We start from the raw sequence: 26,463 nt of genomic DNA, 5'->3' as shown, positions 1-26,463 counted from the left end.
ACTTGGTATATGGGTGTGTGCAGAGAGTGAGATAGCTAAGTGTGTAACAAGATACATACAACTAGTGGATTGCTTATTGGTCGAGGCCAAGAACCAAGGTTTTCCCTAATTAAGAGGGTTTCCTTGTAAATCTTATATTATATGTTCTTTGATTGCTTGCTTAGTGTGCGAGAAAGTTTTTTTAAAGAAAAGTTTTAACCAATTCACCCCCCTCTTGGTTCAACAATTGGTATCAGAGCTTTGGTCTACATTGTGAGATTCTAATAGGCCTACAGTTAATCCCAGCAATGGATGAAGGTTAAGTTATCAACAAAGCTCCAGGGTTTAAAGTTCAAACTATGATTCTTGGAAAACTAGAATGGAAGTCTTCTTAATGTCTCAGTCCTATAATGTTTGGCATGCTACCGTATATGGTGTTGTGATTCTTAATCCTGATAACCCCTCTGTTAAAGATAAATTGGATATAGCTAATGATGGCAAGGCCAAACATGTTCTCTTCTGTGCCTTGAGGCAACAAGAGTTTACCAGGGTTAAAAATTGTAAAACAGCCAAGGAAATGTGGGATTCTTTTCAGGAAGCTCATGAAGGAAATAAGGTTATTAAGGAGATCAAGATACATCTATTCAAAATTCAGTATGAGGTTTGTAAGATGGAAGAAAGAGGAACTGTTGCTGAGTACATATTCAGGATCAATGACCTTATTAACAATATGAGAGCTCTTGGTGAAGATATTAAGGATGTTGATGTTTGTAAGAAGATACTGAGGTCACTTACTTCTCGATTCAATCCTAAAGTGACAATTCTCGAAGACAAAGATCTTTCTGGAATGAAGATTGACGAGCTTTAGGCCTCTCTCACTACTTATGAAATGAGAATTAGTGTTCCAGCTGTTCATAGAAGAGAAGCTGCTCCTAAAGCAAAGGAAGTTGTTGAAGAAACTAAAACAAAGTCTGAAGATGATCTTGAAGAAGATGAGGTAGCCTACCTTGCTAAGAGATTCAGGAAGTTCAGGTTTTAAAAGAAGAATCAGCTGCAAAATGCAACCTGTTATGGCTGTGGTAAACCTGGTCATGTTATATCTAATTGTCTGAACTCAAAAGGGCAAAGTTAGAAGAAGAATAAGGGAGGAAATTACAAACGAAGGTTTGGTAGAAAAACACTTATCTCAGATTGCGATGCAGCTCCTGAAGAGGATAAATTCGAGGAGACAAAAGAAGAAAAAGTTCTCTTTATGGAAATTCTTGAAGCACCACAAACTTTAGTTCAAGTTAAAGAAGATAATGGCACTGAGATTAAGGAAATTCGTCAAGAATGTGAAAGGCTTATTGTGACAGCCCAAGTTTTTCAACCCGGTGCGTCAGTGATGAATCGAAAGTTGACCCGATAACGGATCCGAAATGCGAAAGCAAAAGATGAAACCAAAGTCTCTAGAGATATAAACCATCTCTAAGACACTAATGTGACCTTCCATGAAGCCACGAAGCTCAAAGAGGACGAAAGCGAAAACAAAGGTCAAAACGGCCAAAAATTGTTAACCAAAGGGCAAAATGGTCAACTCATAATTAAAAGGAGAAATTTGAATCTACACAATTCAAACAAGGTGAAAACAACCTAATTTATTCATTTTACAACATTCTAAGAGGTTCTAAGAACATTGGAAAAGAATCTCACAAAATGTCCTTTCTTGGTTTAAGCAAAAACTGACACCCCCTCACTAAAACATGAATAACTCCCACTGTGATTGGAATCTAAGAATGGCAATAGTACCATTGGAAAGCTGACTCAAAATCCATGAATTTAGGCTCAATAATCACCCCATTTGGATAAGAAATGAAGGAGATATGACCCTTTAAAGTCAAAACAACAGTGTTGAAACTGAACTGAAGCTGTGCTCGGGATCTAGCTATTTCGATTGACCGAAATGAGCCATCGGACGACTGAATTTTAACAAAATTTGTACTAAAAATATGTTTTTAAAGTGTGGTTACTTCGGTAAACCGAAATGAACCATCAGTTGACCAAAATAAGCCATCGGTCGACCGAAATGGCCCTGAACAGTAGAATTGGCTACTAGATATGGGTTTTTGAAGTCCAAACAATTACCAAAAGCTATCAGTTGACCGAAATGAAGTTTCAAACGACCGAAATGACTCGACAAGGTACAAAAACACTTGATATGCACAAGAAATGTTGAAGCTTCACCCAAGCCTCAAACCCCCAACATGAATATGGATCAAAAACAAGATTTTAAGTTATATAAGCATGCTCGCAAGTGTATTTTACATAATGAAGTGTGTTACAATGGCCTATGGCCTCATTACATGACATTTGCTCAAAATCATATGCTAAACCTCAAGTTAGAAAAGAATACATTTCAATGACAAAACTTGAAACTTAAAAGCATACACTTGAACTTTAAGGTTGGTAACCCTTGGCCACAAATCATACATATCAAATAGGTCCCAAATAGTGTATTCAAGTACACTTTACATGTAATAAGACAAAAATGGCATATTGAACCCATCTAAGTGTTACAACATCAAAAGTAAGACTTGAACATGCAAACACTTGCATGTGAACAAGAATGCTTTGAAAGAACTTCAAATCTCCAAACCACCAAGGGTAAATGCTAATCTTCATACCTTAAATCCTGTACCTGAAATATGCCCCAGTAACTTTGGGGTGAGCAACATAAAGCTACTCGTAGGAAATGAGTATGCATCAACCTACGTTTTACAATTTCATCACCTTAAGGTGAAACATATTAAGGGGGGCTGATGCCACCTAACGTCTATGTTAAGATAAGACTCAGGGAGCATCTTAAGCTACCCTAGATCAATTCTAGCATAAATCACATCATTCATGCAATTCCAACAACATAGGAGCATGCTTACACAAAGCAACAAAATGTAGATTCCCAAGGTTATCAACTTGAAATCTAAAAGTATGAAAACAACTAAATATAACAATTTAGTATAGATGTACTTAACAACATCAAATCGCCAATAGCCAAAACCACAAGTCACGATTAAACATGATTGTAAACTTGGAATTGAATGCGAAAACAAATAGTGGAAGACTTGGACATCAAATCCCGGATTTTCGCCGAGAACAAAATGGTTATTCCGGGCACTAACCCGTTGGGAAGACCACCCTAGTGCACACTATCTCAATTGGGGAGAACTCATACCTCCCGCACTAAAGCTGAACTTTAGCCATATCATAGTAACAATGTCCCAAGACTCCAAAATAATCAAATAAGTTCACAACTTATACGTAATTTATATAATGCACGAAAACCACCTTCCATGCACTAGTAGGTTGAAACCACACAATCCATGCCTTAAGTTTCAATTCTAAAATGACATATATAATGTCAACACAAAGTGTACAATTCCTTACACAAGTCAATCATATATTCAATATTGGAAACAAGTTCTCATGAGTATAAATTTAACAACAATGCTCTTCAATGCTTAAAACATAATCAAGTGAATACTCAACAAGTCCAAATCCATGATCTTAATATAGAAGCAACTTCTAAAACATGATTAAATCCATGGATAAACAAGATAGAATTTAGTTAAATCAAAATAATTAAACTCTCTAGATTGCACATCATTTCCAAATGGCCTCAATTTAATACATGTTAAAGGACAAATCATGGTCATTACATATACGCATTCAAAAGCTTAATTAGGCCAATTAAACCACAAAATAGATTTTAATTAATTCATTTAATTAAAGTCTCTAGAATTTCAAACTTAACCAAATGCTCTTAATTTAAAGTATGTTAAAGAACATGCCAAGACTTAATTTAAAAGCAAAACACAAGTTCATTTCACGTAGCCATGGGAATTAATCTTTCACAAAGAAAATATTAAATAAAAGACACAACTTTTATTCAAATAATCCCAATTAAATATATGTTAACAAACATATTAAAACTAAGCTTTCTAGCATGTCACAATTCAAATCCAAGTTATACATCATCATGAAAATTTAATCTTATACAAAGAATTAAATATTACTAACTTTCTAGATTTGATACAAGGAATACATATAGGTTATATAATCATGGGAAACACATAATATAACACACAAATAATCCTAAAACATTCCCTACCTCCATTTGAGATGAAATCTCAAATCCCCACCAAAATGAATGTGCTCCGAATCCGATGAAACTTCTAGGTTTTGTCGAGGACAACACCGTGAACGTAACCTCCAAGGAAGCCCCATCAAATTCACATCTTAACTCAAGAAACGGACAAAACTGAATTCTAATAAGGGGGAATGGAAGAGCACGTCGAGGGGAACAATAAACATAAAGGTACTACACCTTTTCAACCAAGGAAAGGGGCCGAAAAATGAAGAAAAAGACTGGCAGCCTTAGCTTCCATGGATGGCCGGCCAAGAGAGAGGAGAGAGAGAGAAAAATCCAATATTTTCTCTTAAGTGCTCCTGTTTATAGAAAAACCCTAAAAGTGCCCCGAACGGGCCCCGCCGGGTCCGAAAAAGTCAAATTTGCCCAAACGCGTTCAAACGGCAAAACTCAGTGGACAAAAAAGATTCAAAATGAGGAAATAAGAACAACGGAAGAAACAACATTGAAAACTGAGTCCCGAGCAGAAAGTTATACCCCAAACAAGTTTGGCGCTAACCGGGGCCAGAAACCCTGAAACTGGAGATAACAACCAGAAGGAAATTCCAAGAGTACGACTCGACAAAAAGTGAAAACGAATCCCGTACGAGGATTCAGGCTCAAAACAAGACATTTAGCAATAAGTTTCATTACTTGCACAATGGCCCTTCTAAAAAGTGAAAATTGCACAAATGGCCCAGAATGAAAATATCTTCCAAAATATATTTTCTTAAAAACCCCTAAAATAAAATATCTTCAAAAGATATTTACGAAAACACCCCAAGGAAAGAAAAAGTTCCCAAAGAACTTTGCATCCATGCCCCTACGAACACCGGGAGCAACCAGAGTACTTTCTTGCAAAAGTAAAGACACCTATTTCATGGAAACCACTTAGAATGAAGGTACGTGAAGTTAGAGACCAACTTCGAACACAGGAAGTATGGTTATGCCAACAAAGTGACAAATGGGGGAAAGACAAAATAGGGACAAATACGAAATAGGGAAAAGGACAAAAAGTGAATAATGTCGAAACGAAAAAAATGTGGAATTGATTCGGTCCTCAAAGGAAGTTGTCAATCCAAAGAAAAGAGTTTCGGAAATCACTCCAGAGCATTTGAGATGACACTAAGTGACGAGGAACTGAACACAAAAGAGGAAAGACAACAGAAAAAATTTATCCGCAAAATTTGAGGAAAAGGAAAAGGAAGAGAAATGCCGGGTCATTATAACCGTCCCACCTTAAAGGAATTTCATCCCCTAAATCCAGTCCCAACCAACAAAAGGCGAAACCAAGATAACTACGGAGTACATCTCCGAGTATCCCACACAACACGCCACACCAGCGACCTCAAAGCTGAAAGGAACACACAAACTAGGGTCATTTGCACCCACGTGCTCATGACAAGACAACCTCTCAAAGGAAAAGTGACCACATGGCCACACGACAAGTCTGAACTCACACACAGAACCCAAGGTAAGACAAAAGAATGGAAAACAACAACCATAAGTGTCCCTCCTGCTGAACCTCCAAACCGATCCAAAAACAACAACCAAAAGAATTCTAAGATAACCATATATCATATCAGGGTACTGAACAAGACAAAGTGGAAGTAAAAATAGCGACCAGAACCCGCCCACGACGTACTCAAATGTGCGGTAGCAATGACAGTACCTAGTGCCCGCCCACACTTACTCGTCAGTAAGGTAGCATCGACGACAACTAGCATTCACCCACAACACACAACTTTATACGGTAACATGACAGTATAAGGCACTAGTTCATAACCTGTCCCCCACTAGGTCTACCCATAAAACCTCTCGATACAAATGATATCAACGACGCAAAATGATCATGGCCAAAAACAATGTGGAAACCAGGCATCTGTGAGAGTTGGAATATGATCCAAAGACGTTCTAGACCATCCTGGCCAATCCCAAACTCTAACAATAATGTCGTAGGCACCATTATACTTAAGGCCTCAAATCGTCAGCACAATAATCAACAACTCTAACGTCTCAAAATTCTCCTATTAACAACATCAATTGAGAATCCAAAACCTAACAAGCAAATCAAAACCTCCAGAAATCAAAACCAACCTCACCACAAAACATTTCATCGAAAGTCCTACATTTCTCCCTGAAACAGATCAACTACAAGACCAATCACCATGATCAAACATTAGATCCACATCCCTATCACGGATAACTAAATCCTTAAAGTACAAGTCCACCAAGTGGCACACACATCAAAATCTCAATAAACAAGGTCACAAAAATAAGTCTCTCAAAATCGTACTTGGCAACACCAAGCTAAATCAAAATTCCTCAATTTCGATCCACAACCAATCATCGGAACTACCATTCCTTAAAACCACGCCTAGTCATAACTAGGACGAGAAACTCCACAAACAATCTATATCCAACAGCGATCCTCCAAAATTCCTCCTAAGAGTCAACCACATCCAGGTTTCCAAAACGGAAACAAGTCTCCAAAAGACATTCTCAAAAGAGCATCGAGCTCACCTCTCGGATCAAACAAATCCTCGATGGTATGGACACAAGTCCCCATAAAATGATCTCACACCAATCAACTCACTTTGAGCACTACAACCATCAACAACCACGACAGAAACTCCCCAAGGGAAGACAGGAAAGAAAAGAAACCACCAGTCCTAAAAAGGACAACACCACGACTCCATCTCTAAAATGAAAGACAAAGAAGTCAAAGACTTCACCCCCTACATGGAAGTAAGTCGACCAAAATCCATCAAATCCTCACTAAGGACTCAAGACAACGATAGTGATCCTCACGGACCAACCAACCCCAAAATAGTGCACAATGCAATGAAGAAAAGAGACTCACTCCTTGTGAGGTCCCTAACAAGAACCAGAAAAGAGAATAAACCCTATCCTCCCACAAGTGTCGATATGACAACCACAAAAATGGAGCATCCTTCCCACCTTAAGGAAGTGGACAGCTCAAAACAAAACAAATGTGACAACTCCTCTACAAGGAATTTCACAACGAACCCTTACAGAAACCCACATACACCCTACGTGCAACCGAGGGAAGAACGAAAGGGAAACCAAACCTAGAAGTCATGCATATGACAAGGAAATGTAACTACCAAGAAGTAAATCTACTCACATAGATAAAAATCAAAGGTACATGCAACACGTCTCCACGTAAGCACAAAAGCATGTCACTAAAGCGCAATAAGAATATGGCATCTCTAAGCATATAAAGAAGGCATGCTAATGCCACATGACAAAAAGGAAAAAGTGGATAGACCTCCACGTACTCATGCATCACAATATCATAGTCAAACTACTAACATAGTAGAAAACGAAACTGCAGAAGATAAAAATGATGCAACAATGAACCCTATGGACCTAGAATGTCTGGGTAAAAGGAAGGACAATCCTAGCCACAAACTGACTCCAAAAACCAATGCGACAACAACCTGTCTCAAAACAAACGTGAGCCCTTACCATAATGGTACGACTCTAACAATCCATCTCCGAATCTAGAGGTGACACTACAAGTGACACCAACAATGCAATGCTCTCTTTACCCGAAACATCAATCAATCAACTTGATCCCAAAAACGTCATCACGCAAGGAGAACTCCAAAGAAAATGGCAACTATGGCCATACCAGCAACAACCAAATCAATCACCACGATTGATCTCCAAAACAACCATTATCATCATCGGTCAAAAGGACAATGCCTATCAAAACAAAACCAACACTGATTCCATCCGAACTACACTTGTAGCTTGCCAGTATGGTAGCACGACAGTGCCATGCACCGGCCCACAAACGTACCCGCCCACAAAAAATGCAAGTTCCAGAGGAATCATCCCGAACAACCAAGGATCCTAAGAGGTCCACAACCTCACATTGGCCCAAAACCAATAAATCCAGCGCTACAGCAATGCCAAATGACTCACCTCACGAGAGCCTAAACAAAAGGTGTCACACCACCTATCTCAAAACCAATGCTAGGTCGACAACAACCCAAACCACCACGAGACTGTAACTACCATCACCATCAACCTCAACTCGTGCCTCAATGACTAATCCTATGCCATGCTAAATATGCAACATAGTTATGCATATACAAATCTAATCTAGCATATATCATGTGTCATGATCTTTACAATAGGAGTTAAAATCACGCTTAAACAAACAGCATACTACATATACCAAATAAGCACATAAACATATTTTCAAACCAAAACATTTTATCATGAAGCATATAAACACATAGAGCATGGAAACAAAAGCATGATATGCACCCAAAACACGTCGTCCAAGGTATTCAAACCAAGGAGCTCTGATACCACTTGTGACGGCATAAGTTTTTCAACCCGGTGCGTCAGTGATGAACCAAAAGTTGACCCGGTAATGGATCCGAAATGCGGAAGCAAAAGATGAAACCAAAGTCTCTAGAGATATAAACCATCTCTAAGACACCAATGTGACCTTCCATGAAGCCACGAAACTCAAAGAGGACGAAAGTGGAAACAAAGGTCAAAACGGCCAAAAATCGTGAACCAAGGGGCAAATTGGTCAAATCATAATTAAAAGGAGAAATTTGACTCTAAACAAGTAAAACAAGGTGAGTAAAACCTAATTTATTCATTTCACAACATTCCAAGAGGTTCTAAGAATATAGGACAAGAATCCCACAAAATGTCCTTTCCTGATTTAAGCAAAAACTGACACCCTCTAACTAAAACATGAATAACTCCCAATGTGATTGGAATCTGAGAATGGCATTGGTACCATTGGAAAGCTGACTCAAAATCCATGAATTTAGGCTCAATAATCACCCCATTTGGATAAGAAAGGAAGGAGATATGACCCTTTAAAGTCATAACAATAGTGCCAAAACTGAACAGAAGCTGTGCTCTGGATCTAGCTATTTCAGTCAACCGAAATGAGCCATCGGATGAACAAAATTTATACTGACAACATGTTTTTGAGGTGTGGTTACTTCGGTAGACCGAAATGAACCATCAGTTGACCGAAATGAGCCATCGGTTCACCGAAATGGCCCTAAACAGTATAATTGGCAACTAGAAATGGGTTTTTGAAGTCTAAACAATTACCAAAAGCTATCGGTCGACTGAAATGAAGTTTCAGATGACCGAAATGACTTCAAAATGTAGAAAAACACTTGATATGCACAAGAAATGTTGAAGCTTCACCCAAGCATCAAACCCCAACATGAATATGGATCAAAAATAAGATTTTAAGTTATATAAGCATGCTCGTAAGTGTACTTTACATAATGAAGTATGTTACAATGGCCTATGGCCTTATTACATGAAATTTGCTCAGAATCATATGCTAAACCTCAAGTTAGAAAAGAATACATTTCAATGACAAAACTTGAAACTTAAAAGCATACACTTGAACTTTAAGGTTGGTGACCCTTAGCCACAAATCATACATATCAAATAGGTCCCAAATAGTGTATCCAAGTACACTTTACATGTAATAAAACAAAAATGGCATAATAAACCTATCTAAGTGTTACAACATCAAAAGTAAGACTTGAACATGCAAACACTTGCATGTGAACAAGAATGCTTTGAAAGAACTTCAAATCTCCAAACCACCAAGGGTAAATGCTAATCTCCATACCTTGAATCCTATACCTGAAATATGCCCCAGTAACTTTGGGGTGAGCAACATAAAGCTACTTGTAGGAAATGAGCATGCATCGACCTACGTTTTACAATTTCATCACCTTTAGGTGAAACATATTAAAGGGGGCTCATGCCACCTAATGTCTATGTTAAGATAAGACTCGGGGAGCAGCCTAAGCTACCCTAGATCAATTCTATCATAAATCACATCATTCATGCAATTCCAACAATATAAGAGCATGCTTACACAAAGCAACAAAATGTAGATTCTCAAGGTTATCAACTTGAAATCTAAAAGTGTGAAAACAACTAAATATAACAATTTAGTATGGATGTACTTAACAACATCAAATCGCCAAAAGCCAAAACCACAAGTCATGATTAAACATGATTGTCAACTTGGAAATGATTGCGAAAACAAATAGTGGAAAACTTGGACATCAAATCCCGGATTTCCGCCGAGAACAAAATGGTTATTCCGGGCACTAACCCGCTTGGAAGACCAGCCTAATGCGCACTATCTCAATTGGGGAGAACTCATACCTCCCGCACTAAAGCCGAACTTTAGCCATATCACAGTAAAAATGTTCCAAAACTCTAAAATAATCAAATAAGTTCACAACTTATACGTAATTTATATAATGCACGAAAACCACCTTCCATGCACAAGTAGGTTGAAACCACACAATCCATGCTTTAAGTTTCAATTCTAAAATGACATACATAATGTCAACACAAAGTGTACAATTCCTTATACAAGTCAATCATATATTCAATATTGGAAACAAATTCTTATGAATATAAATTTAACAACAATGCTCTTCAATGCTTAAAACATAATCAAGTGAATACTCAACAAGTCGAAATCCATGATCTCAACATAGAAGCAACTTCTAAAACATGATTAAATCCATGGATAAACAAGATAGAATTTAGTTAAATCAAAATAATTAAACTCTCTAGATTTCACATCATTTCCAAATGGCCTCAATGTAATATATGTTAAAGGACAAATCATGGTCATTACATATATGCATTCAAAAGCTTAATTAGGCCAATTAAACCACAAAATAGATTTTAATTAATTCATTTAATTAAAGTCTCTAGAATTTCAAACTCAACCAAATGCTCTCAATTTAAAGTATGTTAAAGAACATGCCAAGACTTAATAAAAGCAAAACACAAGTTCATTTCACGTAAAGTATGGCCATGGGAATTAATCTTTCACAAAGAAAATATTAAATAAAAGACGCAACTTTTATTCAAATAATCCCAATTAAATATATGTTAACAAACATATTAAAACTAAGCTTTCTAGCATGCCACACTTCAAATCCAAGTTATACATCATCATGAAAATTTAATCTTATACAAAGAATTAAATATTACTAACTTTCTAGATTTGATACAAGGCATACATATAGGTTGTATAATCATGGGAAACACATAATACAACACACAAATAATCCTAAAACATTCCCTACCTCCATTTGAGATGAAATCTCAAATCCCCACCAAAATGAATGTGCTCCAAATCCGATAAAACTTTTAGGTTTTGTCGGGGACAACACCGTGAACATAACCCCCAAGGAAGCCCCATCAAATTCACATCTTAACTCAAGAAATGGACAAAACTGAATTCTAATAAGGGGGAATGGAAGAGCACATTGAGGGGAACAATAAACATAAAGGTACTACACCTTTTCAACCAAGGAAAGTGGCCGGAAGAAGAAGACCGGCAGCCATGGTTGCCATGGATGGCCGGCCAAAAGAGAGGAGAGAGAGAAAAAATTCTGATATTTTCTCATAAGTGCTCGTATTTATAGAAAAACCCTAAAAGTGCCCCGAACGGGCCCTGCCGGGTCCGGAAAAGTCAAATTCGCGCAAACGCGCTCAAACGGCAAAACTCCATGAACGAAAAAAAATTAAAATGAGGAAATAAGAACAACGAAAGAAACAACGTTGAAAACTGAGTCCCGAGCAGAAAGTTATGCCCCAAACAAGTTTGGCGCTAACTGGGGCCAGAAACCTTGAAACTGGAGAAAACAACCAGAAGGAAATTCCAAGAGTACACGACTAGACAAAAAGTGAAAATGAATCCCGTACGAGGATTCAGGCTCAAAACAAGACATTTAGCAATAACTTTCATTAATTGCATAATGTCCCTTCCAAAATGTGAAAATTGCATTAATGGCCCAGAATGAAAATATCTTCTAAAAAATATTTTCTTAAAAACCCCTAAAATAAAATATCTTCAAAAAATATTTACAAAAAACACCCCAAGGAAAGAAAAAGTTCCCAAAGAACTTTGCATCCATTCCCCTATGGACACCTGGAGCAACCAGAGTACTTTCTTGCAAAAGTAAAGATATTATTTCATGGAAACCACTTAGAATGAAAGTACGTGAAGTCAGAAACCAACTTCGAACACAAGAAGTGTGGTTATGTCAACAAAGTGAGAAACGGGGAAAAGACAAAATAGGAAAAAAGACGAAATAGGGAAAAGGACAAAAAGTGAATAGTGTCGAAAACGAAAAAAAATGTGGAATTGATTCAGCCCTCAAAGGAAGTTGTCAATCTAAAGAAAAAAGTTTTAGAAATCCCTCTAGAGCACTAGAGATGACACTAAGCGACAAGGAACTGAACACAGAAGAGGAAAGACAATAGAAAAAATTTATCCGCAAAATTTAAGAAAAAGGAAAAAAAAGATAAATAACCGGGTCATTACACTTACAGTGAAGTGTAATTAACAGAAGTCCGAGATAAAAAGGCTCAATTCAGAATGTTAGAGTCCAAACAAATTCTCACTAAACATTTTAAACTTAAACTTTCAATGTTGTATTCAGTTTCTCTTATTTTTCAAAGCCTATTAAAATCTCAAGTCAACACTCAGTGGTCTACCAAGAAGTGTAAAGAAGAACTGTCTCTCATTCTTGAAAAAAGATCCCTAAAGATGGCTGAGATCTGGAAGCAATCCACAAAGCAAATTGGGAAGACTGGAATTGGCTATGTGTGTGATTCAGCCATGCAGGTCAATTAAACTCACTCTGTATTTGTCAAAGCCACAACTGGTGAAGTGTATGCATGGTTTCCTATCATAAAACCTCCGAGGTTCAAGGGTGAGTTACTGAATAACACCTGTAGTGCTCTAAGCTTTAACGAGAAAGACTTTGTTACCTTGGCTATAAGGAACTTCAAGATAAATAAAATGTATGTCAAGAAGTCAGACTTAGCTTCAGCTCAAAAGGTCAAGGACAAAGGATCATTGGTGAAGATGAAAATGATGTGGATTCCTAAAAAGCTGAACTCTATGAGTCTTCTTGTGTATACAGCCTTTAAAGCTTGTAATCTTCAGGATAAATAGTATGTTGATAGTGGCTGCTCAAGACACATGACAGGTGATGGTTCCAAATTTAATTCTTTAAAGCAGTTTGATGGTGGAAATGTTATCTTTAGAGATAATCAAAGAGCTAAGATTATTAGAATTGGTACTGCGAGTAAGTCTAAAGAATTGCCAGAAATTCAAGAAGTTCAATTGGTTGAAGGACTCAAACATAACCTCCTCAGCGTTAGTCAATTGTGTGACAGTGGGAAGGAAGTCTGTTTCAATAAAGAAAGATGCAATGTGATTGATCTTGAATCAAAATAAGTTTTATTCTTAGCTAATAAAGCTTCAGGAAATGTGTACACAGTCACTGAAACAAGTCAGGTCACTCAATGTAATTTAACAATCTGTGATGAAGCAAAGTTATGGCACAAAAGGTTAGGTCATCTTCACTCAAGAAATATGTCCAAGATTCTAAAACTGAAAGCTGTTAAAGGACTGCCTGACATCAGTTTTAAGGATAATCACCTTTATAAAGCATGTAAACAAGGAAAGCAAACCAAAGCGTCATTTCCTTCTAAGGAAATTAACACCTCTAAGGCTCTTGTCCTGATACATATGGAACTTTATGGCCCTACCAGAACCACAAGTGTTGGTGGTAGTAAGTATTACATGCTGCTCATTGATGATTTCAGTAGAATGGTATGGGTTTACTTCTTGAAAGAAAAGTCAGAAGCTATTACACACTTCATTAAGTTTATCAATCTTGTTGAAAATAAAAGAAGTTGTACTGTGAAGAAGCTCAAGTCTAATTTTGGTTCAGAGTTCACCATGAAAGAATTTGAACATTACTGTGATGACAAAGGGATTAAGAAGGAATTCTCTACTGTAGCTACACCTTAACAAAATGGAGTTGTGGAAACAAAGAACAGGACAGTTCAAGAAATGGGGAGAACAATTTGGCTGAAGTTATGAATACTGCTATGCACATCATAAATATGGTTCTTCTCAGACCTAATTCAACCAAAACACCTTATGAATTGTGGTATGGAAGACCTGCAACTGTTCACTACTTCAAGGTGTTCAGGAGCAAATGTTATATACTAAACCACACTGATAGTTTGGAAAAGTTTGATTTAAAGGCTGATGAAGGCATATTCTTGGGATATTCTACAAAAACCAAGGCTTATAGATGCTATAATCTCAGGTCTTCGAAGGTGGTTGAGTCAATCAATGTGAATTTTGATGAGAATCCTCAGTCAACACTTATTGAAGACAGTAACAGCACATCTGGTTCAAATAAAGCCAGTACCTCAGTTCCTAAACCTAAAAACCCAAAAAAAATCACATATCTAGTGCTGCAGAAGCAGGTTCAAGCTAAGAACATCATTGGTTCATCTCAAGCTGGAGTTCAAACGAGAAACAAAAAGAAGCTAAAAGATTTAGAAGCTGAAGATAGTGAAGAATACAGTCACTTTGCTATGCTATCATCCATTGAACCAAAGTCCTATTTTGAAGCTCAAAAAGGTAAAGACTGGTTACTGCAATGCAAGACGAACTTGATCAAATTCACAAGAATGATACCTGGACACTTGTTCCCAGACTTGAAGACAAGAATGTGATAGGTTCAAAGTGGATTTACAGAAACAAGATGAATGAGAAGGGATTAGAATAAAAAATAAGGCAAGATTGGTGTGTAAAGGTTATACTCAGCAAGCTAGAATTGATTATAATGAAACTTTTACTCCAGCTGCTAGAATGGAATCCATTAGAATGAAACTTTTACTCCAGTTAAAGCAGATCAAATGGATATTAAGCCAGCTTTCCTAAATGGATACTTAAATGAAGAAGTTTACCTAGAACAGCCTGAAGGTTTTGAAGATTCAAAGTATCACTCTCATGTGTTCAAACTAAGTAAGGCCTTATATGGTCTCAAATAAGCCCCCAGAGCCCGGTATGAGAAGCTACATCAGTTCTTAGTTGAACAAGGATTTCACAGAGGTAAGGTTGATAATACTCTTTATGTAAAAACTCATCAAGAATAGTTTCTAATTCTACAAATCTATGTTGATAATATCATGTTTTGTGGCTCGGACACCTCATTGGCTTCAGAATTTGTCAATCTCATGAAGACAAGGTTTGAAATGTCACTCTCGGGGACTCTCAGATACTTTCTAAGCCTGCAAATTACACAAACTTCCTCTGAAATCTTTATCTCTCAGCAAAAGTATGCCTCGGAGCTACTTGAAAAGTTCAAAATGGATGATTGTAAGGCTGTCTCAACACCACTATGTCCTAATACCAAACTCTCACTGGAGTGCACCACTGAAGCTGTTCCTTCAACACTTTATAGGTCAATCATTGGTAGTTTAATGTATCTTACTGCTTCAAGGCCTGATATAATGTATTCAGTGGGTTTAATGGCCAGATTTTAAAGTAATCCAAAGGTTTCTCATCTTCAAGCATTCAAAAGAATCCTCAGATATGTCAAAGGCACCATCTCATATGGTCTATTCTACATTTACTCACCCTCAATGTCTATTGCAGCCTTCTCAGATGCTGATTGGGGTGGATATTTACCTGATAGAAAAAGTACCTCTGGTTGTTGCTACACTTTGGGTTCAAATGTGGTCTTGTGGCTGAGTAAAAAGTAGGACACTGTATCTCTTTTAACCTTTGAAGCTGAGTATATAGCTACCTCACAAGCTAGTTCACAATTACTTTGGATGAAAACTACTCTCTCGGATCTTAGCATTCAATTCTCAGGACCTCCCAAGCTTTTCTGCAATAATCAAAGTGCTATTACTATAAGTAAGAATCTCACACTGCATTGGAAGAGCAAACATATTGACATCAAGTATCACTTTCTCAGAGATAAAGTTCAAAAAGGTCTTATTGATATTACCTATTTGCCTACTGAAGATCAACTTGCAGACATCATAACCAAACCTCTTCTTCCTCATAGATTCTCAACCCTTCGAGCTCTTCTCAGGGTTGTTCCTCATCCCTCCTGAACTTCTATTGTTGGTCCTACTCACCTTTTGACCTTCAATGTCAAAAGGGGGGAGAAATGGATTGAAATAAGGATAGTTTCAAGCTATTCCTTTGCATTTGGGTTGTTCTACTTAGTGAACCTTTATCTTTAAAAGTTATTTTAAGGTTATTTGGTTTTTGTCATTAAAGGAAAAAGGGGGAGATTGTTGGTTCTAAGTTACCTTAAGGAATGTTTGTCTTTTAATGTCAAAAAGTATTGCAATGCTTCAGTCTCGGACAGTGAAGGTTCAGCAGCTACAGGTGCTCAGCCTCGGACAGTGAAGGTTCAGCATTTTAGTTTCAGCTACACGTGCTCTCAGGGGTACTATGGTCTCTTCTTAGTTGTATTTCAGATATATATACGTATGCTCAGGTACCTGCGTTGTACTGAAATTGAACCTGCATCGTGAGGAATACAGCTTCGGCTCTGTCATAGTGCTGAGTAGAGTTAAATCTGTTTTGAGGGTAGTATGGTCTTTTCCAACTATACTCAAGAATATGACACGTCTCAGTGGTCCTATAGAAGAATGTGACACATCTCAGTGGTCCTAGAGAAGAATATGACACGTCTTAGTGGTCCTAAAGAGTTGGTATATGCAAGAATATTTCATTCTTAGAGGCTAAGTTTGGACAAAAATGGAATTCAGTACTCAAACTTGTAACCTGCTGTAGCTGGAAGAATTGTGACAAAATTAGCTAAGGTGGCAGGTCTGCATTGGTCCATTACTCGGAAAATATCTAAAATGTGCTCTCTCAATCATTGGCTAGAGGTGACAGGTGTATATCCGTGGTGTGTGAGGCCTTGTGTAATTAAGTGTCACTATAAATATGTTGTTATAAGTCTCCTTAGGGTTTAAGCCTCTTTAATTTACATTGCACATTGAGCTACTGCTGAGAAACCTCGAGTATACTATGTCAAACAAGTTTTTCTCTACTATTTGATGATGATCTATGTAAGAAAAACTCATTGAATCCACTCTGAGGTGTGTACTGATTGCTAAGATGAGGCTGATGTCAAAGTAGCTGATGCGAGGGCTTTAAGCTACTGTGGTCATTTCTAAAGGTTGACACAAGTATAATTCATCTTTTTACACTTGTTCAGACTGTGTTTGTGTTAAGAATATGTTGAAAATGAACTTGGACGGTGTGGTCACTAGTTAAGCTTGTTTTTCTGAAGAAATCTTGGATTCAAGTGCTATTTGATTATACTTAGCTATTTCATAATGATCTATGCTACTAGATAGTATATTTTGATGAATCAAGATTGATAAAGTTGAGTTTGTGACAAAAATATGGCATGCTTTGATTTTGAGTAGTCAGTGCCGAAGTTGTTTTGTACTAAAGTTAATTTGTGCTGAGGCTATTCTGTACTGAGGCTATTCTTTGCCGAAGCTTTCTATACCAAAGCTTTCTGTGCTGAAGTTGTTATTTTCTGAACCAAGAACTTTGACTAAACTTTGTATACTCATGCTATGTTTGTTTATGCAAAGCTATAAACATGAGTACAGTAGTGAAAAAAAACTGTATGAGGCGCTGATGAATTGATCTTAAAAGGAATTTCCTATTTTACCCCTCAGACCGTAGATGCAGCGGATTGCAGTTCTAAGGCAGTAACTTGGAATTCTGTGTTGCCCAACCTATTCTAATTGTTGCAAAGACTTTATTGTATTTAGTGTGTTAACACTTATTATTGCTAATGCAAGTGAGGCATGATCCCTCACCCCATTGTTGATTAAGCTGTAAGAGCTTATTGGGTCCAAGCGCGGTTGTTTAGGACAGGGGGAATGCTCAGATGCACTGTGGTATACTAATGTGTGTTTATTGGTTGTGAAAACTAGTGTCTACTTGGTGCATGGGTGTGTGTAGAAAGTGAGACAGCTGAGTGTGTAACAAGATACATACAACTAGTGGATTGCTTATTAGCCAAGGCCAAGAACTAAGGTTTTCCCTAATTAAGAGGGTTTCCTTGTAAATCTTGTGTTATCTGTTCTTTGATTGCTTGCTTAGTGTGCGAGAAAGTTTTTTAAAAGAAAAGTTTTAACCAATTCACCACCCTCTTGGTTCAACAATTAGACATTAGTTCTTTGTTGATTATTTACTTTAAAGTTATTTTATTTTTATTTTCTCATTTAATATATGTCAATTAGGTACTTGAAGCAAAGTGGAGCAAACGCTGGACTTTTAAGCACTAAAAATTTTGAAATTGCTTAAGGACCATTTGTAAGTTTTTCTTTGAGTCTTAAATTTAATTATCAAGTATTTTGCATGCTTTGGACAGCCCAACTGGAGGCTTAAATTGAATTGTTTTATTTTTATGTCCATGCATATCTTCTTATAGAAGGCATCAGCCTGTGTGGAGGTTTTTATTTATTTTGTGCACTGATATTATTGAGGAGTTTGGGAACATCGTATGTGGAGGATGAAAATTTAAGTGTTGGTTTATTGACTTATTCTAGTCCATGCATGGTCGTAGATCACTTAGTCGTCCTCTTACTCCTGTAAATAAAAATCTCGAAGTTTCCTTTCGGCGTTTAAGAGGTAGTACTAGGGATAGTCATCATATTCTTCCCACTTTTGATCTTCCATCACCCTTAATGGAAGACCCAATTGAAGATCCCATTGAAGATCTTGGTCATGTGGATCATCAAGGTGTGCACCACCCACAACAAGTTCATATTGTGGATCCTCAAGGTGTGCATCCACCATTGGGAATGCCACGACTAATCAATCCTGTTGTGCAACAACCTAATCTAGGGATGCCAAAGCCAAATGTTGTTTCCCAATTGGTGAGCAACAACATCAATATGTTCAATACCAACCTCAAGGTCAAATGGCATACCCTCTCCAAGGTCAAGAGGTATATCTACCTCTCAATCCTCCAATGGTCCTTAGGCACTTGCATTTAATTACCAAATTTCCGTGCTTATCATTATGAGATTAAGGCTTCCACCATTAACATGTGCCCCCTTTTCTATGGGTTGATTAATGAAGAGCCTTATAAATATTTAGATGAGTTCTTAAAAGTTTGTTCCATCGTGAAAATCATGGATGTGCCAGAAGAAGTCTTAAAATGAAGCTTTTCCCTTTCACTCTTCAGGATAAAGCTAAATATTGGTTTAACAATTTAATCCAGCCCCGGCTTCAGTAATTTAGACAGCAGCAGCATCTCAGCATATTGATTACACACAAGGCTTGAGTTAGTGGGTTTTTCTAGCATAGTTCATCATTGCAAATCACAGAAAAACTGGTTCAATAATAGGAACTCGAGAGTTATTGGCTGCAGCTTACTCTTAGTCTATTTTGAAGGCCATTAACCCTAAAAGACTCCTATAGCAACATATATATAGACTTATGTAAATGTTTGACTGCTCCTCACTAAATTTAAGGATGTCACCTTTTAGACAATGATAATATAAGAACAATTCTGACATTCCCTCAGTGAAAGGACAATGTTGCCCTTGATATCTCACCATATAATGACACCTTGTGCATTAGAAAAATCAGTTCATACAGGTGAGGTCACAATGACTTTTATCTTTGCTTAGCCTCTAAGTTCTACAACACCATTGGAGGACAATACATTCATGGACCATAGCCACATGTCACACTCCTGAGCATACTTGAAAAACTTTAAAAACCAGCCTTACACCAGTTGTATATTATATTCAGCAGAATACTGTTGCTGAGGCTGTATTAGTCACAATGTAGGCTTACCACAGCAATTCAGTGCAATGCAGCTAGTCAGTCATACGAGTATTCATAGAATACATCAGAGAAAATACTAAAATACCTTTGTGAGCACCTGCAACAAGTTCCTTATACACTGAACTTCACTGAGATCATTCAATTTAGCTAAATCAAGTGTACAAGCTGTGATGAATTAATACATGCCAATGTAAAAAGTCTGTCACTGCATTGAAAATGACAATGCTACCCCAGTATGATATGTTAAACCACAATGTAGATAGGTTATGCACTTAAGCTCACTGAACCAAAGCTTTTTTGACATTAAACAGGCAAATGTCTTTAGAGAACTTTAGGACCAATAATCTCCTTGCTTTTAATGATAAAAACTTTGATATGAAATAAGGCCTCAGTTATAGTGATTCAGATAACAAACAAAGAACAACCTAACACTCATCAAATGATAAGAATAGCCTGACATTATCCTTATTTTAGTTCTTTTCTCCCCTTTTTTGACATTGAAGGTCAAAAGGGAGCAGGACCAACAATTATACTAAGTTCAAAGAGGTGGGTAACAACCCTGAGAAGATCTCTAAGGGTTGAAAATCTGTAAGGAAGAAAAGGTTTAGTCATGATGTCTGCAATTTGATCCTCAGTTGGAAGATAAGTAATATCAAGAAGCCCTTTTTGGACTTTATCTCTGAGAAAATGATACCTGATATCTATATGCTTGCTCTTCCAATGTAATGTGGGATTTTTACTGATGGCAATAGCACTCTGATTGTCACAAAAGAGCTTGGGAGGCATGGAGAAGTGGAGTCCAAGATCTGCCAGGGTAGACTATATCTAAAGTAATTGAGAACCAGCTTGAGAGGTAGCTATATACTCATTTTCTAAAGTAGATAGAGAGACTGTTTCTTGTTTTTTACTAAGCCAGGAGACTACATTAGAACCAAGAATATAACAGCAACCAGAAGTACTCATTCTGTCAGGTAAGGATCCACCCCAATCAGCATCTGAAAAGGCAGCTATAGACATTGTTGTTGAAAAAATGTAATGTAGACCATAAGAGATTGTGCCCTTAACATATCTGAGAATGCGTTTAGCAGCTTAGAGATGAGACATTTTTGGATTACTTTGAAATCTGGCTACCAATCCCATTGAGTACATTATATCAGGTCTTGAAGCTGTAAGATATAGTAGACTGCCAATGATAGACCTATAAAGTGTGGATGGAACTACTTCTGAAGTATAATTAAGTGACAGTTTGGTATTGGGACACAAAGGTGTTGAAACAGACTTGTTATCACTTATATTGAACTTCTTAAGTAATTCTGAGGCATACTTTTGTTGTGAAATAAAGATCCCTTTAGATGTTTGAGCAATTTGAAGTCCTAAGAAATACCTGAGAGTACCTAAGAGTGATATTTCAAACCTTATCTTCATAAGATTGGCAAACTCTAATGCTAAAGAAGTGTTGGAGCCACAAAACATGATGTCATCTACATAGATTTGAAGAAATAGAAATTGGTCTTGATGAATTCTGACATACAGGGTGTTGTCAACTTTGCCTCTATGAAAGCCTTATTCAATTAAGAACTAATGTAGTTTTTCATACCAAGCCCTAGGAGCTTGTTTGAGACCATACAAGGCTTTGCTTAGTTTGAATACGTGAGAGGGATATTCAGAATCTTCAAAACCTTTAGGTTGCTCTAGCTAAACTTCCTCACTTAGATCTCCATTTAGAAAAGCAGATTTGACATCCATTTGGTACACTTTGACTTGTTGGTGACATGCAAAGGACAACAACATTCTTATGGACTCCATTCTGGCCACAAGAGCAAAGGTTTCATCATAGTCAATACCAGCTTGCTGTGAATAGCCTTTACACACCAACCTTGCTTTATTTATGATAACAGATCCTTTTTCATTCATCTTGTTTCTGTAAATCCATTTAGAGCCAATTACATTCTTATCTGCAGGTCTAGGTATAAATGTCCAAGTATCATTTTTGTTAATTTGATCAAGTTCTTCTTACATGGCTACAACCCAATCCTTAATCTTCTGAGCTTCAAAGTAAGATTTAGGTTCAATAGATGACAGCATTGCAAAGTGACTGTATTCTATGCTATCCTCAGCTTCCAACTCAGTTAACTTCTTCCTATTCCTTGTTTGAACTCCAGCTTGAGATGAACCAATAATGTTTTCAGCTTGAACCTGCTTCTGCAGTACTGGGTAAGTAGCTTCTTTTGAATTCTCAGGTTCAGTCACTGAGGAGCTGGTTTTATTTGAACCAATTGTATTATTGTTGTCTTCAGTTAGAGTTTCACTTGAGGATTTTCATCAAATTTCACATGGATTGAATCAACCACCTTCGAAGACCTAAGGTTGTAATATCTATAAGCCTTGCTTTTTGTATAATACCCCAGAAATATGCCTTCATCGGATTTTGAATCAAACTTCACCAAACTATCAATATGATTAAGTATATAACACTTGCTGCCAAATATTCTGAAATAGTGAACTGTTGCAGGTTTTCCATACCTCAATTCAAAAGGTGTCTTAGTTGAATTTGGTCTAAAGAGAACCCTATTGATGATATACACAACAGTACTTACAGCTTAAGCCTAAAACCCTTTTGCCAAACCTTTTTTAAGCAACATTGTTCTCCCTATTTCTTGAACTGTTCTGTTTTTTCTCTCCACAACTCCATTTTGTTGAGGTGTAGTTATAGCTGAGAATTCCTTTTTAATTCCCTTGTCATCACAGTAGTGTTCAAATTCTTTCATAATGAACTCTGAACCAAAATTAGACCTGAGTTTCTTCATAGTACAGCTTCTTTCATTTTCAAGAAGATTGGCAAACTTAATAAATTGTGTAATAGCCTCAGACTTTTCTTTCAGGAAGTAAACCCACACCATTCTGCTGAAATCATTAATGAGTAGCATAAAATACTTAGTACCACCAACACTTATGGTTCTTGTAGGGCCACAAAGATCCATATGTATCAGGTCAAGTGCCTTAGAGGTATTAATTTCCTTAGAATGAAATGAAACTTTAGTCTACTTTCCTTGTTGACATGCTTTACAAAGGTGATCATCCTTAAAACAGATGTCAGGTAGTCCTTTAACAGCTTTCAGCTTCAGAATCTTGGACATATTTCTTGAATGAAGATGACCTAACCTCTTGTGCCATAATTTAGCTTCATCAGAGGTTGTTAAATTGCATTGAGTGACCTGAATTTCTTCAGTAACTGTGTAAACATTTCCTGAAGATCTACTAGCTGAGAACGAAACTTGTTTTGATTCCAGATCAATCACATTGCATTTTTCTTTATTAAAACAGAATTCCTTCCCACTGTCACACAATTGACTGACACTTAAGAGATTATGTTTGAGCCCTTCAACCAATAGAACTTCTTGAATCTCTGGCAATTCTTTAGACTTACTCACAGTACCAATTCCAACAATTTTAGCTCTTTGATTATCTCTGAAGATAACATTTCCACCAACAAACTGCTTTAAAGATTTGAATTTGGTACCATCACCTGTCATGTGTGATGAGTAGCCACTGTCAACATACCATTTGTACTGAGTATTACAGGCTTTAAAAGTTATATACATAAGAAGACTTACAGAGTTCAGCTTCTTAGGGATCCACATCATCTTAGACTTCACCACTGACCCTTTGTCTTTGAATTAAGTCTGACTTCTTCACATACATCTAAGTGACCTTGAAGTTCCTTGCAACTGATGTAACAAAGTCTCTCTGATTGAAACTCAATGGATTTTGGATGTTATCAAGAATATCAAACCTTGATTTCAGAGGTTTTACAATGGGATATCTTGCATACACTTCACCAGTGGTTGCCTTCACAAATATTGAATATCTTTTATTAATCTTTGCAGCTGAATCACATACAAATTTGTTTAGTGGATTGTTTCCAAATTTTAACCATCTTCAGAGACCTCTCCTCAAGTATAGTAGATAGTTCTTCCTTGTACCTTTTAGTGGACCACTGAGAGTTACCCTGAGCCTTAAGTAAGCTTAGGAAAATAAGGGAAATTGAGCACATGGTTGACAGTTTGAGTTTAAGTGTTTGGTGAGAATTTTTCTGGACTTTAACAGTTCTGAATTCAGCTTTCTAATTTGAGACTTCTGTTGATTGCACTTTATAGCAAGTCTTTCACATTCTTTAAGAATTTCTTCAATCTCTGTGTCAGTATCTTCTTCAGTTTCAACTGAATCTTTTGGAGGTTCAAGGATGGCCATGAATAAACATTCATCTTCTTGAGCTTCTTTAGGTTTCTTTTCTTCTTCAATGGCTGTTTCCCAATTTGAAAGTAAGGTTTTTCTTCCAAACCTTCCTTTGTTGTTAGGTCCCTCAAACTTTCTCTGAGTTTTCCCCTTAGAGTTAGGACACTTAGACACAATATGACCAAGCTTACCACACCCATAACATGTTAGGTTTTGCTGCTGAGATTTCTTTTTGAACCTGAATTTTTTGAATTTCTTAGCAAGGTAAGCCACTTCATCCTCTTCAAGATCATCTTCAGACTTAGACTCATCTTCCTCAGCAGTTTCCTTGGCTTTAAGTGCAATTTCTCTTCTATATAGAATAGGAAGACCAACTCTCATCTCATAAGCTATGAGAGATGCTTGAAGTTTATCAATCTTCATGTTGGATAAATCTTTGTCTTCTAGAATAGTAACCTTGGCATTGAATCTGGAAGTGAGAGATCTAAGAATTTTCTTACACACATCAGAATCTTTAATGTCTTCACCAAGAGCTCTCATATTGTTTACAAGATTATTGATTCTGAACATGTATTTTGCAATGGTCTCTCTTTCCTCCATTTTACAAACTTCATATTGAAACTTGAAAAGCTGAATTTTGTTTTCCTTTATAACATTGTTTCCCTCATAAGCTGCCAGAAGTGATTCCCACATTTCCTTGGCTGTCTTATAATATTTCACTTTGGTAAATTCTTGCTGCTTCAAGGCACAGAAAAGAACATGTTTGGCCTTCCCATCATTAGCTACAGCTACCTTGTCTTCAGCAGAAAGATTTTCAGGATTGAGAATTATAACACCATGTATAGTAGTATGCCAAACATCATAGGACTGAGACATCAAAAAGGCTTCCATTCTAGTTTTCCAAGAATCATAGTTTGAGCCTTCAAAATCAGGAGCATTGTTAATAACTTGACCTTCATCCATAACTAGGACCAGCTGTAGGCTTGTTAGAACCTTTCGATGCAGACCCAAGCTCTGATACCAATTAATGAACCAAGAGGGGGGGTGATTTTGTTAATTTCTTTTCAACAGAATCAATAAGATATAGTAGCAAGCATATAATAAGTACTTAAAACAGGATTTACAAGGAAACCCTTTCAACTAGGGAAAACCTTGGTTCATGGTCTCAGCCAATGAAATCCACTACTAGCTATATGTACCTTGTTACACACTCAGCTGTTTCACCTTCTGCACTCACCCAAGCACAAGGATGGATACTAGTTTTCACAACTAATACACATACTAGTTGATTTCAGTGCATACACACACTCCCCCTGTCCTAAGCATCCTTGCTTGGACCAACAAAGCTCATATAGCTCTCTATATACATCATTAAAAATGATAAACAATATAGTCAAGTTCCTTCTACAAGTGAAATAGCTTAAATAGCATAAAAAAACCAAGTTACTGCCTCAAAAACACTAATCTGCTGCAGCTAGGATTTGAGGGGTAATTTCCATTTGAGATCAATTCACCAGTAGCTTCCATAGTCTTATTTTACAGCAGTACTCATGTAAATATCTTTAAACAATTCAGCATAGAATGATTATATATTAGGTTCAATCATAGTTCTTGAATAAGCACAACACAACACTGTTCAAGGGGTTTTGTAAGGTCATAATCACAATCTGCCAATGTTTTGCATCACAGCTAATTTCAACAGCTTTGATTCATCAAAATAGACTTGCTAGCACATTGATAATCCATAGAATAGCTAGCCTTAATCATTTTGCACTTGAATCACAGTATATATCAGAAAAAAAAAAAAAAAAAAAAAAAAAAAAGCTTATCTACTAATCTAAGAATCCAAAATCCATTTCAGCATGTTTCAATTCAAAACAAACTACTGAGCAAGTGTAAATAGCATAGATATACCTGCGACAACCCTCAGAAATGACCATAGCAGCTTGGAACTCAAACTCACTACTCAATCCAGCCCTTGCTCCAGCAATTTAAACAGCAGCAGCATCTCAGCACATTGATCACACACAAGGCTTGAATCTGTGGGTTTTTCTAGCATAGATCATCATTGCAAATCATAGAAAAACTTGTTCAATAATAGGAGCTCGAGAGTTCTTGACTGCAGCTTACTCTTAGTCTATTTTTAAGGCCATTAACCTTAAAAGACTCCTATAGCAGCATATATATAGACATGTGTAAATGCTTGACTGCTCCTTACTAAATTCAATGATGTCACCTTTCAGCCAATGATTGTATAAGAACAATTCTAACAATCCCTCAATGAAAGGATAATGTTGCCCTTGATATCTCACCATATAATGACACCTTGTGCATCAGTAAAATTAGTTCATACAGGTGA

The 26,463-nt window shown here is 36.9% G+C and overlaps 3 protein-coding genes across 3 annotated transcripts; 2 read left to right on the top strand and 1 right to left on the bottom strand.

Moving 5' to 3' along the window:
* Window positions 1-358: 358 nt before the first annotated feature.
* On the top strand, window positions 359-847 carry LOC132270025 (uncharacterized). Its single transcript, XM_059771247.1, has one exon. The coding sequence runs from the start codon at window positions 359-361 to the stop codon at window positions 845-847; it is 489 nt and encodes a 162-aa protein (XP_059627230.1).
* A 21-nt stretch (window positions 848-868) lies between these two features.
* LOC132270017 (uncharacterized) lies at window positions 869-13,454 on the top strand. Its single transcript, XM_059771241.1, has 3 exons — window positions 869-1,011; window positions 1,144-1,339; window positions 13,236-13,454. Exons 1-3 carry the CDS (start codon window positions 869-871, stop codon window positions 13,452-13,454), a joined length of 558 nt encoding a protein of 185 aa, XP_059627224.1.
* A 9,455-nt stretch (window positions 13,455-22,909) lies between these two features.
* LOC132270007 (uncharacterized) lies at window positions 22,910-25,067 on the bottom strand. The gene is made up of 3 exons (XM_059771233.1): window positions 23,921-25,067; window positions 23,580-23,755; window positions 22,910-23,437 (listed from the first exon to the last, which is right to left on the bottom strand). The coding sequence occupies exons 1-3, from the start codon at window positions 25,065-25,067 to the stop codon at window positions 22,910-22,912; spliced, it is 1,851 nt and encodes a 616-aa protein (XP_059627216.1).
* Window positions 25,068-26,463: the final 1,396 nt, after the last annotated feature.

This window comes from Cornus florida, unplaced genomic scaffold (genome assembly GCF_030987335.1).
Source record: "Cornus florida cultivar Cherokee Brave unplaced genomic scaffold, ASM3098733v1 CherokeeBrave_3.0.0_Hap2_Chr01, whole genome shotgun sequence".
NCBI lineage: Eukaryota > Viridiplantae > Streptophyta > Magnoliopsida > Cornales > Cornaceae > Cornus > Cornus florida.
The sequence above is the reverse complement of the archived record's forward strand: the minus strand, read 5'-3'. Positions and strand labels throughout refer to the sequence as shown.

Coding starts and splice junctions, on each gene's coding strand:
- LOC132270007 (XM_059771233.1), bottom strand. CDS start 25,067: ATGGATGAAGGTCAAGTTATTAACAATGCTCCTGATTTTGAAGGCTCA. Junction 23,756..23,920: donor AAACTCAAACTGTCAACCAT/GTGCTCAATTTC, acceptor TATGTGATTCAG/CTGCAAAGATTAATAAAAGA. Junction 23,438..23,579: donor CAGTTGCAAGGAACTTCAAG/GTCACTTAGATG, acceptor TGTAATACTCAG/TACAAATGGTATGTTGACAG.
- LOC132270025 (XM_059771247.1), top strand. CDS start 359: ATGGAAGTCTTCTTAATGTCTCAGTCCTATAATGTTTGGCATGCTACC.
- LOC132270017 (XM_059771241.1), top strand. CDS start 869: ATGAGAATTAGTGTTCCAGCTGTTCATAGAAGAGAAGCTGCTCCTAAA. Junction 1,012..1,143: donor AAGAGATTCAGGAAGTTCAG/GTTTTAAAAGAA, acceptor TTACAAACGAAG/GTTTGGTAGAAAAACACTTA. Junction 1,340..13,235: donor GGCTTATTGTGACAGCCCAA/GTTTTTCAACCC, acceptor TCTTTAAAGCAG/TTTGATGGTGGAAATGTTAT.